Source organism: Denticeps clupeoides, chromosome 9 (genome assembly GCF_900700375.1).
Source record: "Denticeps clupeoides chromosome 9, fDenClu1.1, whole genome shotgun sequence".
Lineage (NCBI taxonomy): Eukaryota > Metazoa > Chordata > Actinopteri > Clupeiformes > Denticipitidae > Denticeps > Denticeps clupeoides.
The window spans coordinates 19,220,272-19,238,858 of record NC_041715.1 but is presented as its reverse complement, the minus strand read 5'-3'; the positions used below and the strand labels follow the sequence as shown (position 1 = coordinate 19,238,858).

The following is an 18,587-nucleotide window of genomic DNA, read 5'->3' as shown; positions in this document are numbered from 1 at the left end:
TGTTGACAAACTCCTGACAGTGTTGCTGCAATTAGGTGGGATGGAGCTGCTTGGGCTCGATTTTAACTGTTGACCAGCATCACAAATGCTTTTTTCACCATTAATGCATCATGGGTCAAGAAAGGGCTTGGCTGCTCTCTGCTTGTTAAAAATAAAAGGTCTCAAGTTCGACCACGAGTGGTGACCTAGCGGTTAAGGACGTGGCCCCATTATCAGGAGGTTGCAGGTTCGAATCCCGATCAACTTTGGCCTCTGTCAATACACCGCAAACTTTAAAGGGTGTCTCACAATCACGCCTATTCAGTTTAAAGGTACGAAAGACCCCCCCTGCTGAGGTGACACTGAGCAAAGCACCATCCCCACACGCTGCTCCCCGGGTGCCTGTCATGGCTGCCCACTGCTCACCAAGGCTGATGGTTAAATTCAGAGGGCACATTTTGCACAATGACCTTCACTTCACTTCCACTTGATTCCCTGGTCATGAGAAAGAAAAAGAGGAAACACTTAATCAAATTTTTAAAATGTTGTTGCTTTCTTGTTATGACTCCAGTTTCCTTATCATGAAAATTTCATTTAGTGAGATTATTTAACATTAATACGAGTTCCTCTAGCCTGTCTATGGTCCTGCAGTGGCTAGAAATGGTGATAGGTGTAAAGAGTTTGTTGGTCATTCTGCTTCATTCCTGTCTTTGCCAAACATCGTGGTTGGTTGATGACGTCATTTCCGCGAACGCCCACTCAACTTCTATAGGCCGCTCTCCTCATCGTCCCGCCTCTCTCCTCCTCATTACCATTTAAAGCTACAGACACTGAAATGGCGCGTCCTGGGAAACCTCATTGTGGGACTGGATTGAAGTGGCTGTAATTCTGCACCAATTTCTGCTGAATTTCAGAAAGAGACTTTAGACACAGTATTAGGGGACCAACAAGACTGATATAAAAGCAAAAAAAAAATTCATGTCATGGGACCTTTAACTTATGTTTGAAGATTAATATTTCCTCGACTGTGCAGACGTGAACATCTTTGAGAAAAGCCAACTGTGTTTATGGCCCATGTGCTTCAGCCATCAGAGCCGTGGGCTTGACCTCCAAAGGGGCATTTAGCCAGAGCCTCACTGCACATGTGGAGAATCACAAAACTATGCAAACAGCCTCAGTGAATCGATAAGGAAGTTGGAATTGTACTCTGGATAATCAATCACAGAACGGTTCTCCATATCACCCTTTGGCTTTTTTTTCCCAAGCGAAACGGACAGGGCAGGAAAATAAATTCAATATTAACATTATTTGCTGAATTAGGTTTACTTTTGTTTTGTGCAGTTTTGAAACTGACTCAGCAATCAGCTAGGTGCCTTTATGGAATAAAAACATCATGCAGTGAGTGGGCGTCACTCCCCTGTAGAACAATGCCTGTGTAAAGATGCCTGTTTTTGTCGTTTGGCTGTTGTGTGGGGGTGCAATGCATGCTGGGACACTTTCATTTGGATCCTTCCAGAGTGTTTATTTTCAGCAAACCATATATGGGAGTATGGATCTTTTGGATCATTCTGGCGGTTCCAACCAAGTTTAATCACCCATCTGAATTAATCATCTAGCATCAGTGGTCTTGTAGCAAAACACTCTCTGTAACCATAGAAACCCACAGAGATGGTGTCAGAAGCTTTCATCAAAATATAAGGACACACTTCAACAAAATAATAATTTAGTTCATTTATTATTCGTACGTATAATCAACTCAGATTACACGATGTATTGTAAGTTCTACAGTGACCTATGTCAGAAAATGGTGAAATCCCAGCGCAGATGGCTTTTGTTCAGAAACGGTACGTATGAAAGGGGCTCATGTGAGACCATCACCCTCCCACACGCTGATGTTTCCATCTTTCAGTTTAAATATCAGTGTGGCCTTGGTCACCACCAGACCAGACTGATTTGATTTGTAACAAAGCTGCTGGGTTTTCACTGTGCAATTTTCACCAGTCTGAAGAGTCGTGGGGCTGAGTGCAAAACCGTCAGGAGACGGACGTCATAGTGGCGTGGGGCGAGATGACCTTGCGCTGTGCTTGAACGTCCCAAGCATGATGGAATTTGAGATGCGTGCTTTCTGAAGCTTTGCCACACATTCGACACGCCCACCATTGCTCCCGGCGGCCGGTGTCTAAAGTAGCTTCTCTCTGTTAATAATTTATATGGCACCGCTGGGCAAGACAAGGGCATGTCACGCTCAAATATAGTTTTTATCTTTTTTAAACTGTATTAAATCTGCTTTCAAGCCAAGGTTGTTTTCAAAGATGTTCTGTCGACTTTACTCATGAGATGTGTTTTTTTTTAATAAAGGAATACAGTAAAGCAAATTATTACGTTAGTGCAACTGATGTGTCTTTGGACAATGACGATACCACAACTTGCATCTCGTTGCACATTTACAAATAGTTCTTGCAAGAGCTGTAAAACTGTCTGTGACGTCAACCTGCTGGGTGGTAGTAGCCTAGCGGGTAACACACTCGCCTATGAACCAGAAGACCCAGGTTCAAACCCCACTTACTACCATTGTGTCCTTGAGCAAGACACTTAACCCTGAGTGTCTCCTGGGGGGGGACTGTCCCTGTAACTACTGATTGTAAGTCGCTCTGCATAAATGGAAAAAATGACACCAGTCAATAGAACACTTTCCATCCTGTGCATGTATACTGGGACCAGAACAGTGGCTAAATATATATAGTTCTGCACAACTGTGCATGTTATATTAATGCGCTAGTAAATGGGCCGTTTTTGGATCTTGCTCCATGAAGACCTTTGTAATGTCATGAAAAAAAAAAAGAAGATGCGATAATCAATGTAGATTCTCCAACAAAAAAAGCATGTGAGGGAGCGAGGGCTTTGAGACCACGAATTAAACAATAAAAATGGAGCTTATCTTCCTCCCTCTTCGTCCCTGCTGGGTTTTTCTTTTTTTTTTAATTGGCCGTATATATCAGATGAGGCCCTTCTACACACTCGGTGAATAAGCGCCTCCATGCAACACTGCTTCTATTAGAACCGCCAGAGGAAGATTACTCGCTGCTAGAGGGTCGCAGCTGCCGCGCATTTGATGCACACTGTTACAGCGGGGCAGGGGGGGGTCTTTCATACCTTCGAACTGAATGGGCGTCATTGTGAGGCGCCTTTTAAGGTCGCGGTGTATTGACAGGGGTTCGCTTGCATCAAGTACAACAGTATTGACAGGGACCCTCCCAGGTTACCGAGCTGCTTCCTTGAAAGAATCAATGAAAGAATTTTTTTTGTTTTTCTCTCCCAGTCCTGCTCCGGAGCTCGGGTTGCAGCGGCCTGGTTGGCCGGGGGGTGCGGGAAATAATTCCGGGGCCCTGGCTGGCGAGGTGGGGAGAGCGCGAGATAATTGGCCCGACTTGGCAGCTCACATAAAAAGCTGGCTTGACTGCGACGTCTCCAAAGTCCAAAATAGTGTCACCTGGTCTCACGTGCGCGGGGAAGAAGACAGGCTCATATACACAACCGCCTGCAGCCTGTTGCCACGTAGGAGTGTTGGAAATAACCGTGCATGCATCGCTATTAGCCCAGTAGCAGTATAGTGAGGTATTCGTGCGAATTTGAGGGAAAGGACTACCGCTGTTGGCTGATGGTACAAAAGGCACTGAGATGGATTCATGCTCTCATACCCACTTCATGCAAGTCGGTCCTTTGGAGGCACCTTGAACGTTCCATCCTGCTTGATTTTTGCCCCTTTTTTTTTTTTTTTCGTATCCGTGAGAGAAAAGAAATGCATTTTGGTAGCCAGTCACTGGAAAATTCCCAGCGGCTTTACCTTCACCCACTCCCGGGCCAAGCGGCCCTGAAGAGCCGTGAGAAGTAATTGCGCCGCGCTCCTTCTTAATAACTCGCTCCGAGGGCTCTGACAGACCGGGCCTGCAAATCAGCTGCTGGCGAGAACACCAGAGCATCTGCGCCTCTCGTCAGCGCACTGGAACCAGAACTTGCTAACCTGTCCAGAACGCCAGGAGGGGCAGGGGGAGTGGGCCAAATGAAAAGAACAAATCAGGCAGGAAGGCCTGACTGGGGAGCATTGGAGCTTTTTTTTTTTTTTACATTTCAGATTTATTTTCACATATATTTTGCAATTAAGCAAAATTCTTGTTCCACAGTTGCAGGGGAGGGCAGGCAAATGCACAGAGGTAAAAACAATCCCATCTGGACAGTGAGACTGTAAAAAATTATATAGGACTATACAAAACAACAAATCTATACAAAACTATGCAAGACTGAACAAATAAAAACTATTCAAGGCTATGAAAAACTATACAAAACCATAGAAGTCTATAAAATACAAGACTAGACAAACTATACAACATTGTAAATAACTATACAAACACAACAATACAAGTCTATACAAAACTAGACTATACAAACTATACAACATTGTAAATAACTATACAAACAAAACAGTACAAGTCTATACCAAACGATACAAGACTAGGAAAACTGTACAACATTGTAAACAACTATACAAACAATACAAGTCTTGACTATACAAACTGTACAACATTGTACAAAACTATGCAATGCAAGACCATACAAGACTATATAAAACTATACTAAGGCAAATTAGGAACATTCTGAAGAACAGTACATCACAAATAGTTCAGCAGTGGTAAAGTGGGGTATTAGTGTTAATTGTGCCTTACATTGAGGATTCTGATGGTACACAAGTGTTTTCCGGTGGAATTACCGCACTCACTTCCTCGGCTCCACCACTCACCCTTCTCAGACGCATTTCCGCGCCCCTCCAATTTGTGCATAAAGCTTGAAGCTAATTAGATGGGAAGGGAACATACGGCGCTGCCTTAGCTCAGTGACTCTGTCAATCAAGCCAGTTAGTGCCAGATATGCTCGACTCCAAAGAAAACGGCTGCGATGAACATTAAAAACATTTCACTTTGTGTTCTAGCTGTTGTTTTAGATGTTTTTTTTTTTTATCATTACTTTTATTCAAATGTGAATTAGATGGATAACTGCAGCCACACTGTCACACAGAGGCTCAGCGATGATGGAGGGAGGTGATAGGGTACGACTGGGTGTGTTGTCACACACACACGTACACTTGCTGTCATCCGGATGTTTGTCGGTTAATAAATATGAGCAGCGGCCTCCAGGGCATTAACGCCTTTTGTTCTTCTGAACGTCGTCTTCCCATTTCTCCTTTTCTTTGTTTGTTATAGGAAGCGCTGTATGCAAATGAAACGTCTGCACAGGCAAGTCTGTCATGTAGCGAAGCCAAAAGCGCAGATCTGGGAGGGGATTTGAGCACGCTGGAGCTCATCTGCTCTGTTTCTTCTATTTTCTGTGCTATTATTTTTTTTTTTTATATATATATATATATATAAAACGCCTAATTCTCCTGTGGGTTGAACATCGTTACAGTCCCGTACAGTGACTTCCCTTGTTATCTGGCTGCTTTCCCTGTCGGCCCTGGTACGCCTCCAACACCTGCCTTTAGGGGCAGAGGTTGACTGAGGTGTAGGGTTTGGCTACTGAAACCTGCCATTATCCATACTGCTTTCTGTAGTGATGATAAAAACATATTCATTATTGCTACATAAATGTTATATTTACAGCTCTGCATATTTCTTATCCAGGGGAGAACTTTCTCTCTCTTGTGTCCACACTGAGACGGACACTGGCCCTGTGCTGCCTCGGCTGCTCGGTGTAAGATCTTACATCTTAGTTTGCTACATGGCAATTATGAGTCACTGGGAAATTCACGTGAATGACTAAGTAGTCTTTTGAAAAGTTTGGATGACTTCTCCATAACTATTTTTTGTGGCCAATGCTTCATGAAAACTATGCTACTAGCTAACTAGCAGGCTAACCATGCTATTGAAAATGATGCCAAAAAGTGAGAATGGAGGTATGAGGAATCATACTGAATCATACCAAAATGGATCCAAGATCTTCTCAGATGCTCAGGTGAAGCATTTGATGAAGGGGCCATCAAATATGTTTGTGTCACGGCCATTTGGCATGGCGAGGCAGGTTGATCTGAAATGATGAGACGAGATGACGAGGAAGTTTAATTTTGTGAAGAACAGGACAGTGGAAGACATCCGACAACATGGTGAACATGCAAGATAAGAATACATGAACAGAAACGAACAGGGCAGCTTTATACATTAGGTGAACATGGTTAGGGAACATCATACAGGACTAACGTGAAACCCCTTCCGGGCCGGATCATGACAGTTTGCAGCCTTCTCATTGTTCCTATTCTTGTCAGCTACTAAAATAAGTCTCTACACGTCCCTCCACCTGGTTTTGTTTCATTGTCTGACTTAAATTGGCCTTTGGTCTTAGTATCAGCTCCAGCCAAATAAGATCGGAGACTCGGTTTGGCCAAGGCTGAGTTTGGAGTGGGTCCTCAGTTTTATGGAGGAAGTTCAGGTGAGCCGAGCGAGGGAGAGAGACTACTAAAGTCCTGTTCTCATCCAAGGTCTCAGAAGAGACTCATAATGCTGATTTGAAGCCTGATTTTTAAGGTTACCAAAATCCCTGACTGGAGGTGGGTCTGTGGTTGAGTGGTGATTGCCAGTGGCTGTGCTTCACAATGCTCACCAGCTCCTGGCTTATTGCTACCAGGTCCGGCAACAGAAATATCTTTTCACAGGTGAGCTACAGCCCATGAAGGTGCACGACACTTATTTTAACGGAGCTTATGAGTTCCAGTCCATTTCATGACCCAGGGTTTCTCATTGTGGAGCTTTCATGGTTATTTACTGTGTTCCTTCTCCAGGATCTCTGACTGACTGTTGTTTTGTTGACTCAACAGATCAGTTGTAGACCAGATATCCATTGCTAATCAGTTAATACTTATCAAATCTTCAAGAATTCGTAGTAGTAGCCTATGGGTAACATACTCCCCTAGGAACCAAACCCCATTTACTACCATTGTGTCCCTGAACAGACATCAACCCTGAGTGTCTCCAGTGGGACTGTCCCTGTAACTATTGATAACCTGTAACCAGGATAAGGCCGTCTTCTAAATGTTAATCCAATCACAGGTTGTTTTATAGTTGCAAGTTCATTTGATTAACTTCATCCTAAAAGCAGTAGCACTTCCAGAGCAGCCACACCCATCCCATTTTGTGTTATATAATGCAGCCGGGAGTTCGGGGTGCGGCAGGAAGCATCTGGCCTGGTTCGGTATTGGGCGGGCAGTTGTGATCGGTGCCGAGCCAAGATTTGACAGGAGCAGGGAGGGGGTATGTGCCACGAGCATCTGTTAATGGGACAGCCGGTCCCCTCCTCCCCCACCTCCTCTCTCCCCAGAGACCCCGGCAGGGACCAGGAGGAATCAGGCTCGCCTGGTTGGGTTCTGCAAACACTTCCAACCTCCGGCCTCCCCTGGAGCATAGCCAGAGTAAAGGGGAGTTTCTCTTGGATCGGACGTGTCCGTTGTGAAACGCAGGCTGTGGAGGGACTCGCACAGTCAGGGAGTTGGCCGGCGTGCGTCTTAAATCAGCACAGCTGTAGGAGACATTAAGAAGCTGATGATGGCAAGCATTCCACCCCGAACGTGATATCAACGCTTCCAAATGAAAGGTGCCGTGCGGCTAAAATGGTTCCATCCAGGAGGGTCATCTGTCTGAACAGGGCCTGACGTATGATTGTCTGTACGACAGCTAGCGCCATTGAAGGGGTTTGACTGGAAACCGCGGCCCGACTGTGACTGTTCGCTGGGGCTCGGGGGAGACGCCTCTCTAAATATTCATAGATCTTGTTTACAGGCTGAGTGTGAAATGCTGCACAATGCTAATTGGCCCGTGTGTGTGTGTGTGTGTGTGTGTGTGTGTGGGTTGGAGAGGATGTTTTGAAATGCTGACTCTCTCCTGCCATCTGGTCAGTTCCACTGTGACTCAGATCTATCACCCCCATGAAAGATTGTAGGCTTACACACTCAAACACACACCAGTATTTACACAATATGCACCCTTCTGTAAAGTGTACAATAAATATTACAATAATGAATGATAAATTATTGTTCAACAACAATTTGTAAGCTAAACTGTAATACATATAGTAATACATATAATAGTGGATACACTATATTACATATTACTATAGTTGCCATTCTTAATATGTTAAACATATTAAGAATATTATTTTTTTTATTTAATATTAAACATATTAAACTTAATATGTTAATATGTTTAATCCCAACATTGCTTTCATTTAGGCATGCTATCACTGAAAAGAGAACCACATGCCTGAGGACACATCCCCTGGAGTGCTTAATGGCAACCGAAATGCATCTTGGGTCATGGTACTTGTCCCAGTATACATGCACAGCAGGGACATCTACTGACTGAGGTATGTCCCGAAGTCAGATGTTTTGGATCAAAGCCACCGGAGTGAATTGTGGTTTGGAATGCCTAGGCTAGTTGGGGTTGGGGTTATTATTATTTTATTATTATTATTATTATCCTATAATTTTATTATCTGGGCACGTTAGTCCAACTAAGACATAATTTTATTTGTTTAAAGGTATTTAAAGTCCAGTCTACGTGAGTTTGCCTTTGACCGTTACCGTGACGGATAAAGTGAGTGTGTGGGGAGAACACTGAGGGACACATGAGGGACTATTTTGTGAGAGTTGCACATATCAGTGTCTGGAAATAAAAAAAAGAAAATGTCATATGAAATCGCTCAAATGGATGATCCAGATATTCACCGCTCCTGCAGTGAGGCGTGGGAAAGCTCAGGGACAGCTCTGGCCGCGGAGTTCCTCAGCAGGGCCATGAATCTGGGCGGAGAGGGGGGTGACAGGAACCTTGGCTGATGGGGCCAAGTGGCTTTGGACGGAGAGGCAGCGATCCTGTCTTTTCTCCTCAGCAGGGAGGAGCAGGCAGGTTGATGGGGGCTCCGTGGCCGATGGGACACACAGAGTGACCGGAGGAATAAAAAAAAAAAATCAAAGTCAAAGCTCGTTTCAAACCGGTTGCTTAGCTTCCAAACGGCGCAAGGCCTCTAACGTCATTTGGCACAAAAGTGGCCGATTGAATTTTTCATTAGTCTGCCGCTGACATCTGCTTCACGGGGAGAGGACGTGCATGAGGGGACGGGAGTGTTGATGGGCGTGAGGACGGAGCAAGGCTTGGTGGGAGAGCGGAGGGGGGGTCCTCGCTGCCGGGGGAGGAGCCGGCACGCCGCTCGCGCCTTTGTGTTGCGCGTCTCCGGGCACAATCCCTCGCATTCGTCTTCATTACGGGCCGAGAGGCGGTTTTGTTCTGACAGTGACAGGACGGCCGACCGCTGGCTTTCTGATGCCATAATCGCCGTCCGGCGGGAAGGGAGGCGCATCGCAATTAGGCTCCTGTCCCATAATAGCCTCGTCCTCCTGCCGAGGACGTTTTGTGACAAAGACACATGCTCACTGCGTCTTTTGTGTCATAGGCACACGGCAAAGTGATTAGTCAGATGAGGGGAGAGAGATGACGGCACGCGCTCGGCATCAGACAAACGAACACACACACACACACACACACACACACACACACACACTTTCACCAGCTATCAATGGGAACAAAGCAGCAGACACACTGTGGAAGACAATACCGTGTTGTGCGGCGAGGACCGGGAGGGCGGGGCTGTGGCTGACGGGAGGTAAAATTCAGGGTTGTCCACGGGATCGCTGGCCTATGGAGCCACGATGTTTCATTTTTTTTACGCGGTAAAAGTTTCATCAAATTGAATAGAAAAAAACGGCAAAAATGATGAGCAATCCAAATATCCCCGAGTCGTGGGCTCTGATTGAACCGTCACCGCCTCTCTCAGCCCCTGCCAGCTGTCACAGGCCGACTCAGCTGCGGCAGCTGCCTGCGCACCGACATCCGGCAAGGTGACAACCTGCCCCTGAGCCGTGAGTGTCTCTCAGCCGTCACTCGTCATAACAGTCACGTCTGTGCTGAGACGGGGCCCAAATTCTCCGGGATATTTCTGTCAGTGTCCGGCTTCAGGATTCTTTTAAGCTGCTGATTTAATTCCAATTTAACTGAGAGAAACGATGGAGTTCATGGAAAAGTGACCCAAAGGTATATTTTAAAATTATAAATATTTTTTTGTTACTACACTGAAATGGACCGTTTTCTGCCCGTATACGGATGAGATGATGGATGGATGGATAATAAAAAGAAGATTTTGGAGCTTAGCCTCTACATCTTAGAAAACCTCCTTGTTGCACTAAAATTCTCCCAGGAAAAGATCCCTCTGCGTGTCGGAGTGGTGGGCTGTCGCGAGTGGTGCCTGGGTAGCGGCCTGTTGGAACAGTAGCTCGCTCGTGGTCGCCTCCTTAACTGCTAGGTGACGACTGCACAGCCCCATTAAGCACCATCAGTCGAGTTAAACGAGCAGGAACCCAAAGTGGACGACTGCTCTCCTGGTCTTGGGACCAAAACAACAACAACAACATTTATTTCTTATATAGCCCAAAATCACATACAGTATGTCTCAATGGGCTTTGACAGGCCCTACAGTTGACACCCCCGACGCTTGACCCTTCTGCACACAAGGAATAACTCCACAGAAAAAAAACTCTAGGAGAGAGAAAAAAAAGAAAGGAAGAAACATTGGGAAGGAGTGATACAGAGAGGGACCCCCTTCCAGGGTAGAGTGATCCTGCAAATGGTGTCAGTGCAGGGTTGGATATGATATAATAATAAGTCCTACAGTTGTAGGGTTGGAGATGTAGTCCAGTGTCATGGTCTAGATTACATGTCCATTATGGTGCTACTGGTCCACTTGAAGATCCCTGAAGCTGTAGTTGTTACGGTGGTGGTGGCTGTGGTGACCCTCTGGTTTGTTTCATGGTATGTCCTTGTTTAGCAGTTGTCAGGAACCAGGATTTATCTGCTGGTCTCTTCACTGGGGTCTGCCAGTAGTCTGGGTGCTTGATTCCGTGTCTCGGAGAAAAACAAACAGAAGCAGCGGCAGACGGTGGCATCGTACGACCGATACTGAAATATGTGGTAATAGTGGTATATTGGTGCTACAGTGGCCCGGTACCCTAAAACCCCATAAGGGGTTCCTCTCTCCTGAGAAGCTGCATGAGATGCAGACTGCTGCTTATTTCTCTCAGCGGTGACTTGGTAAGCGTCTGGCACCATCTGAGGTGCATCTACAGACGCGCGGGGCGGCCTTGCATCCCCTCGTTCGGTCTGCATTGTTGTTCAATGCCGCGTGCGAGTGCCAGCGCCGGCTTCCTCTTCCCTTTCTGCGACTGTCACGCTTACGGACGCAGAAGCCGCGTGTTGCTTCCGCTCAGCTGCCTGCGCGAGGGGGCGGCGGAAACGGCGAGAATCCTTCACGGCCCTACCCTCTTCCCCCGAAGCCATCTCCCCATCTCCTGTAGGCCCCCCTCCCCCCCACGGCAACAGGCAGCGGGAGCCGGGCTGCTTTGTTCTTTCACAGCGGCGCCGCATTTGGAATTCAGGGCTTGACGCCGGAACGCCGTACGAACGTTGTTTTTCTGGAGAGCGCGGTGCAGAGACTCTGTTCACGGAAAAGAGGAAAAGATCGGGGGGCTCATTTACTGGTTCTTAGACCTTTAGTATTTATGGCCCACTTGACTTTTTTTTTTTTTTACTTATATACCTTTTGAAACCTAGGAAATCTATGAAGGTATTTAAAATGTAGAAGCTGTATTTACACGGTCCCTGTTCATTACTTCATTACTGAGGAATGTCAGAATCGTGCAAGCTAATGAATGAAAACAGTAAATAAATCAATGAACAAATAAGAGCAGGGAAATCTGAAATAAAAATTGGAAAGAAGCATCAATTCTATACAAAAATCACATAAAATCATAAAATAAAAAAAAACATATATACTTATATATGTAAATATATGATACGACTGGAAAATGAAAATATAGAATGAAGCCTGACAACATGGCAACAACATCTGCAATATATAATAAATAACAATAGTACATTTTATTTACAGAACGCTTTTAAAGGTACACAACGATGCTGAGGCAACGTACGCCTCAGCGCTGAGTTATACGAGTGGGGATGGAAATGAAAGTTGGCGTGGCCCTTTTCCTCCACCGCCGTATGGCCTCCATCACACTCCAGAGGAGACCCATGTTTAATGGCGCCTTTCTAAAGGCATTATTAGGAACAATTTGCTGGAAGCAGAGACTGATATTGTGGTCGTGACCCCCTTCCTACAGCTGAGCAGTGCTTCTCTTAGCTTGGCAGACTCTTCCCAGCTCCAGCCTGCACACGGACATCCGGCTTTTTGCAGTACTAGACAAAAAAATTCTTAATTCTGATTGTTTCGGCACGGGTTTGGCATCTATACGTTATTTCTGCAATCGGTTTTGTCGAATAACAAAACTTACATATGTATAATTTTATACATAATCTAAGTTATGTCATTTTCACATAAGAAGAAATGTAAATATGTCATTGTATGCTTCTGTAAATTATTGTTTCTAAGGACTGTACGCAGTCTGACTAGGTTAACTATAGCTGGCATGGGAGGAACTAGTTACCCATCTGCTACTAACCTGATATCTGTGCTGTGTGACACTGCTTTCTCAATAATTATTATTACCAGGGGTGGCGGTTACCGCCGTTCATACAGGCCTGTGCTTATTTCCAGTAGTGAACTAAGCCAGAATGCATATATTAGAATAGATTTGCATTTCATTTGTTATGCATTTTAACAGTCTCTTATTTGCATGATGCACAATGAGACGTTGAATGCATAAAATTACACAAATGTATTTTTTTATAATCCAGTTCATTTATACATGAGAACAGCTTTACATCCCTTTTTATATGTGGGTGTGTTTGGCACGACTGCATTTATTATTTTCTTTGGTGAAGAAGCTAAACATAGCTACAGTGGCGCTCTCATTAGCACTTGTTCATGAGCATGAAGGCTGCGTGGCTCAAGAAATGTTCTTCAGGCAGTCTGGGGTCAGAAGACAATGGGTCTTCTTCTCGGTTTTGTCCTTACAGTACGTGTCACGTGTCACCTTTTACCCTAATTTCATTGCTGTACTAAAGGTGTCTTGTTCAGCGTTGATGCCTTAACATTTCAAGAAAAATAAACCCATTCCATCAATATCGTTCAGTGTATTTATGTAACATGTAATTCTGTAAATACAGTAGGCAATCGTAATGACAAATCAAACAAAGTTTGTAACGTTGTGCTTTGTTCAGAGTTCGGAGTTCCTGTGTCTGCCTGTATAAAGCTGCCCTGCTCGTGTCTGTCCTCCATCGGTCATGGTTGTCGGGTGATGTTTTTCCGCTGTCCTGTTCTCCAAGACATCGTGGGTGGTTGTAGCCTAGTGGGTAAAACTCATACAATCGCCCATGAACCAGAAGACCCAGGTTCAAACCCCACTTACTACAATTGTGTCCCTGAGCAAGACACTTAACCCTAAGTTGCTCCAGGGGGGGACAGTCCTTGTAGCTACTGATTATAAATCGCTCTGGATAAGGGCGTATGCTACATGCTGTAAATGTAAATGTCGTGCGTATGCGTCCTCCTTCCTCGCCATGTCCAGCCATCGTGACATTTACATTTACATTTACAGCATTTACCAGACGCCCTTATCCAGAGCGACTTACAACCAGTAGTTACAGGGACAGTCCCCCCCTGGAGCAACTCAGGGTTAAGTGTCTTGCTCAGGGACACGATGGTAGTAAGCGGGATTTGAACCTGGGTCTTCATAGGCGAGTGTGTTACCCACTAGGCTACTACCACCCTGACATGCTTGTTTGTGCAGAACAAACTTGTTTAAGTTTTAAGTCGCATAGGGAGAACAAGACAAAGGCAGGTCCCAAATGTATTCAATAAAACGGGATGAAAATAAAAGTTGCTTAACATTGATAACAATATTGTGTTGTTACTTTATGTTTTAAGGGGTTAATGGTTTTTTTTTTTTTTAACACCAGCGTTGCAAATCTGTTAGTAATTCTTTTCCTCTGCTTCAGATTCTGTCCTGCTTCAAAATATCAAATGTAGCCTGACCACAAGGGCCGTGCTGTAAACACTGGCTCTTTGGAATTCATGCGGAGCGCAAATATTTGGAGCCTTCAGCCTCGATGGGAGCTTGTTGGGATCCGAGGCGTGCTGACCGTTGCGGTTTATCCATTCTTCCCCCCGCAGGCCGCTTTCGAGGAGCGTCTGCCATCGGCCTGAGCGCTCACATGTGTAGAGCAGATTGAAACGGCCCCGCTCTCGCACTCTCCAGCACGCCGGGCTCCAGATCCGCCACTCATGTCTGCGCAGGATGCCCCTTCAATGATTCAAAAATGTCAAGTGCGCTCGTGAATAATGAAGGCGACACGGGTTGCGTGGTAAATATTTCATGGTGTCTGAAAGCGAGTCGAGACGCTCTGCGGGAGTTTGGTATCTGTGGCCGGGGGCCTGTGCGGTGGTGGCTGAGCGTGTGAAGGAGGGAGGGGAAAGGCCTGGCGTGTGCCGGGAGGCCTTGCTATCCCAGCATGCCACTGTTCTGCTTCCAGTTTGCCCTGATTTGATTTACTACACTACTTCCCTTGCAGCCCTTCATACACACAGTCATCAAAGGAAATGTAATCTGATTAGTTCCAATGAAACCTGAGAAAGCAGCATCAGACAGAACGTCGTCATTTTCCACATGGAAGTCTGTGTCTACAGGTGTCAACCATCTCACCTACCGTCAGCATTGGACCATCAGAAGACAGCCAGACTCTGTGTCTCTATGCTGAGACCTGTCTGATACTGACACCAAAAATTCTCACAAATTGTATGTAGGCCTGACCTGGAACTGAAGGGCTGTGTATTGGGGACCTGTTGGTCTTTTTTTGTCTCAAAAAAGCCTAAAATCCACACACAATACTATTAAATCGCAGCAAATACTGTAATACTTTGTCTTTGTGAAATATAACATCCTTCTTATATTGTTCAATACAGAACACATCACAATGTTGAAATTGGACCAAAAATGAAAAACACAATAATGCGAAACAACTAAGCTAAACAACCAATAAAGAATATGTTAAGAACACTCCACAATGGTGTAATCAGCAGCTTATCATGAAGAAATAGCAAGTTTTTATTTTCATCCCCTGGTCCACTGTGATGCATAGTAGGCATGTACTGTATGAACGGTGCTCTGAGCTGTGTGGGATGCCCAATTTAGTGCACCGGGCAGATGCAGCGAGGCTGACTGTCACTGGACTGCCATAAAGCGGCCATTTCCTCAGCGGGAGGCGCGCATTACCATCCTGCATTTAAACGTACACATTCCCAAATGCTGACATGCTGGTGTTAAATTATCCTCCATTTCATTTTTCATTTTTGTTTTTTGCTGCAGTGCTGGTGAAATACATGCATTTGAGAACAGGGCCAGTGGTGGAAGCGGCCCCGTAATCAGAAGGTTGCCGGTTCGAATCCCGGTTCGAAATGGCACTGAGGTGCCCCTGAGTAAAGCAGCATCCCCACACACTGCTCCCCAGGCGCTTGTCATGGCTGCCCATGGTTAACAAATGATGGTTAAAAGCTGAGGACATATTTTGTTGTGTCACCGTGTGCTGTGCTGCAGTGTTTCACAATGACAATCACTTCACTTCCACTTTACATCTTATTTGTACCCAAAGCCCAAACACGTCACGTCTCTTCACTAAAACAGAATGCCTCCCCATTAGCTTGGATATTAATGAAAGAATATTGATATGATTGTGTCTCAATTAAGAGGAAATTGTGCTCCGTGGGTAAGCTGATTTCCACGTGTCAGATTTGAATAATGATCATTACTGCTGTGTGGGTTTGGCTGGCAGCGAGCGGCGTGGCGGGCATACTGATGACTGAGTGCCGGCAGCGGCAGCTCTGCACTCTTCCACATTAGAGATCCATCACTCGTGCTCATGCATTAAAAAAAAAAAATACACTAATGGCCTTTTCTCTGAGAACATTGATTTCCTGCATGAGATAATGCATGTGGTTGGAGCGCCAGTGAACCTTACGAGGGAAGGTGGGGTGAGGGGTGAGGCAACAGAAGGGGATACAGGACTGGGACAGTAAATAAGCCGCCTTCTGATGGGTGGCAGGATGACGGGTGTCAGCGGCCGGGCAGACTGGCAGCTCGTCTGTAACTGTAATTTGTTGGGGACAGGATGCAGTGACAGGAGGTCTCTGATGGCCTTTGAAGACCCAGATGTCCTTGAAAGTCTGGTGGGGTTCTGGTATAGCATGGGGTCTGTAGTTAAGCTCTGGAGCAGGCTGTAGCCCAGTAAACAAAAAGAACTTTAATCTGTGCGACTGTGTTCTTTGCTGATTTGTTTATGTGAAGCTTTCATGGAATTTGTGTGCGCCTGTTTTTTTTCATCTAGACATTCTAAGAATGCCACACTCTATCTGATCTGATTCACTGTTGATAGAATCGATTGATATAAGAATCTCAAAGTGAAGTGATTGTCATTGTGATACAAGGCAGCACAGCACACGGTGCACACAGTGAATTTGTTTTTTATACGATCTTTATTGTCACAGTTTTATAAAAAATGAAAAGCCATTTAGCATACAGTACCATTCAGAAAACCACTTCTTCGTCTATTAAAATAACATTTAAATGTTCTGGCATTTGGCAGATGCCCTTATCCAGAGCGACTTACAATGTGCTTCCATGTAACAACCCATGAAGTGATCAAGTCATCAGATCCTGTCCATATCCTGTCCATATTGTAAATGCCTATGTTTAGCTGGAAGTTTTGAATGAATGCAGAGAGATCCACTATCAGTAAGAATCAATAAAAGTAGCCTTCTTCTTTTCAAAATTGGTTTTTATTCATTTTGTATTCATGGAAAAAAAGGAAATATCTAAATGACCATAAACTTTTGAATACTAGTCTATTGCAAGACTATAAAATAAAAAATAAAATATAAAAGCAACAAAGCAACATATAGGTAGTATAACAGACCTAGAAGTAATAGTGCAATTGAAGGAGGATGACAGGATTTGGATTGTAGATGTTGATGCTGACGTGTTGTGTTTGTGTGCTTTCAGGATTTAGGAGTGTGCTGATGTGTGGGCTCTGATGACAGTAGTGGGGCAGAGACCAGCGGATACAGCAAATCTGCCATGGCCAGCAGTGAGTTGACAATTGTTAAAAAAATCAAAACCATCCACCTCACCGTGGCAGGACAGTTCAACATCATCTTCACATTCACCCCAGATCAATTACGGCAAAACAATTATTTTTAAATGATTAATCTGTCAATTATGCTTACAATGCATAGATTCATTTTTTTAAATACATTTTCCAAATCGGTTCAATTCTCGATTATTTCTGCATTAATTGCTTAATATAGCAATTGATACATTTTAATATACATATTAAAAAAAAAACATGAATTTTTTAACATAAATTCAAGGAAGAGTGAAATAAGTGCAAAATAATATCAGAACTAGCATTGAAATAAAAAATGAAAAGGTCACCCACAATACATTCTCAGAGCAATAAAAAGTAGGGTTGCACGATTTGGGGAAAAATACATATTGCGATTATTGAGATCAATATTGCGATATGCGATTGTGATGTGATAAAGGACACTTGCTTGTATACCAATGAAAAGTAGCATACTAATAGTGAAATGTTTAATTTCAAAGTGAAACATACAAACTACTTATAACAACCTAAAATGCCCAGTTCAAAATACAATTTTCTACAAAATTAAATAATCACATAAACTCTTTTACATTACTGTCGAACTACAAACCCTGGTAAGGCTAAACAACTGTTTTGATTATATTTGGCCATTATAAAATCCCGTATTATAGTTCTTACGTTTAACCAAAACGTTGTTTGGAGGCTGACTTGAACACAGGGATGCATAGTTTTGCTATCTTAGCTAAGGTTAAGATTTGTAAACTGAGGTGAATTTCTTTAGGAAACCTTCAAAGTTTGAGAAAAGTTAACTAAACAGCTAAGAACAGTCTAAATAGTTAATGCCTACGTTTAGCCAAAACGTTGTTTAGAGGCTGACTTGAACACAGGAATGCATAGCTTCGCTAGCTTAGCTAAGGTTAAGACTTATAAAACGGGATTTTATAATGGCCACATATATTCAAAACAATTGTCCAGCCTTACCTATGAAATGTAATCCCCCGGGATCTGGTTTGGAGCGTACAGCGGTTTGTACAGCCCCAAGCAGCACAAGAGTGAGGCATTTTTATGCACTTCTCTCCATAGACATGTATACGCCACAGCAGAGCCTCTCGCAATATGGCGGCGACGTTGACGTACGCTGCAGCGCGTCATGCGGCGTCTAACCATATGTCTCCGAATCGAAAGTCATGTGACCAACACGTCACATCCGACTGAGCTGTGAGCCGTGAGATGTGAGACTTCAGTCAGCTCGAAAACTTTGAGAGAATGAGAGAATGGATCAGCAACATATCCGATCCAATCCATGTACTAATCATTTAAATCGCAGCTTTTTGCGTTCATGTAATCGCACAGACTGACATCGCGATTACGATTGCGATTAGATTAATCGTGCAGCACTAATAAAAAGTATAA

At 44.4% G+C, this 18,587-nt stretch overlaps 1 protein-coding gene across 5 annotated transcripts in view; it reads left to right on the top strand.

Annotated features, from left to right (window-relative positions):
* The window catches only part of enox1 (ecto-NOX disulfide-thiol exchanger 1), a 57,220-nt gene that overhangs the window by 14,476 nt on the left and 24,157 nt on the right, over nt 1-18,587 (top strand). For 4 of the 5 annotated variants that reach the window (XM_028991392.1, XM_028991388.1, XM_028991391.1 and 1 more), the window contains exon 2: nt 17,072-17,156. In XM_028991392.1, the coding sequence (XP_028847225.1) occupies nt 17,147-17,156 (10 nt within the window). In that variant the 5' untranslated portion in view covers nt 17,072-17,146. Of the gene's footprint in view, nt 1-8,246; nt 8,380-17,071; nt 17,157-18,587 lie in introns of those variants that run through there. The other variant, XM_028991389.1, reaches the window with a different exon arrangement.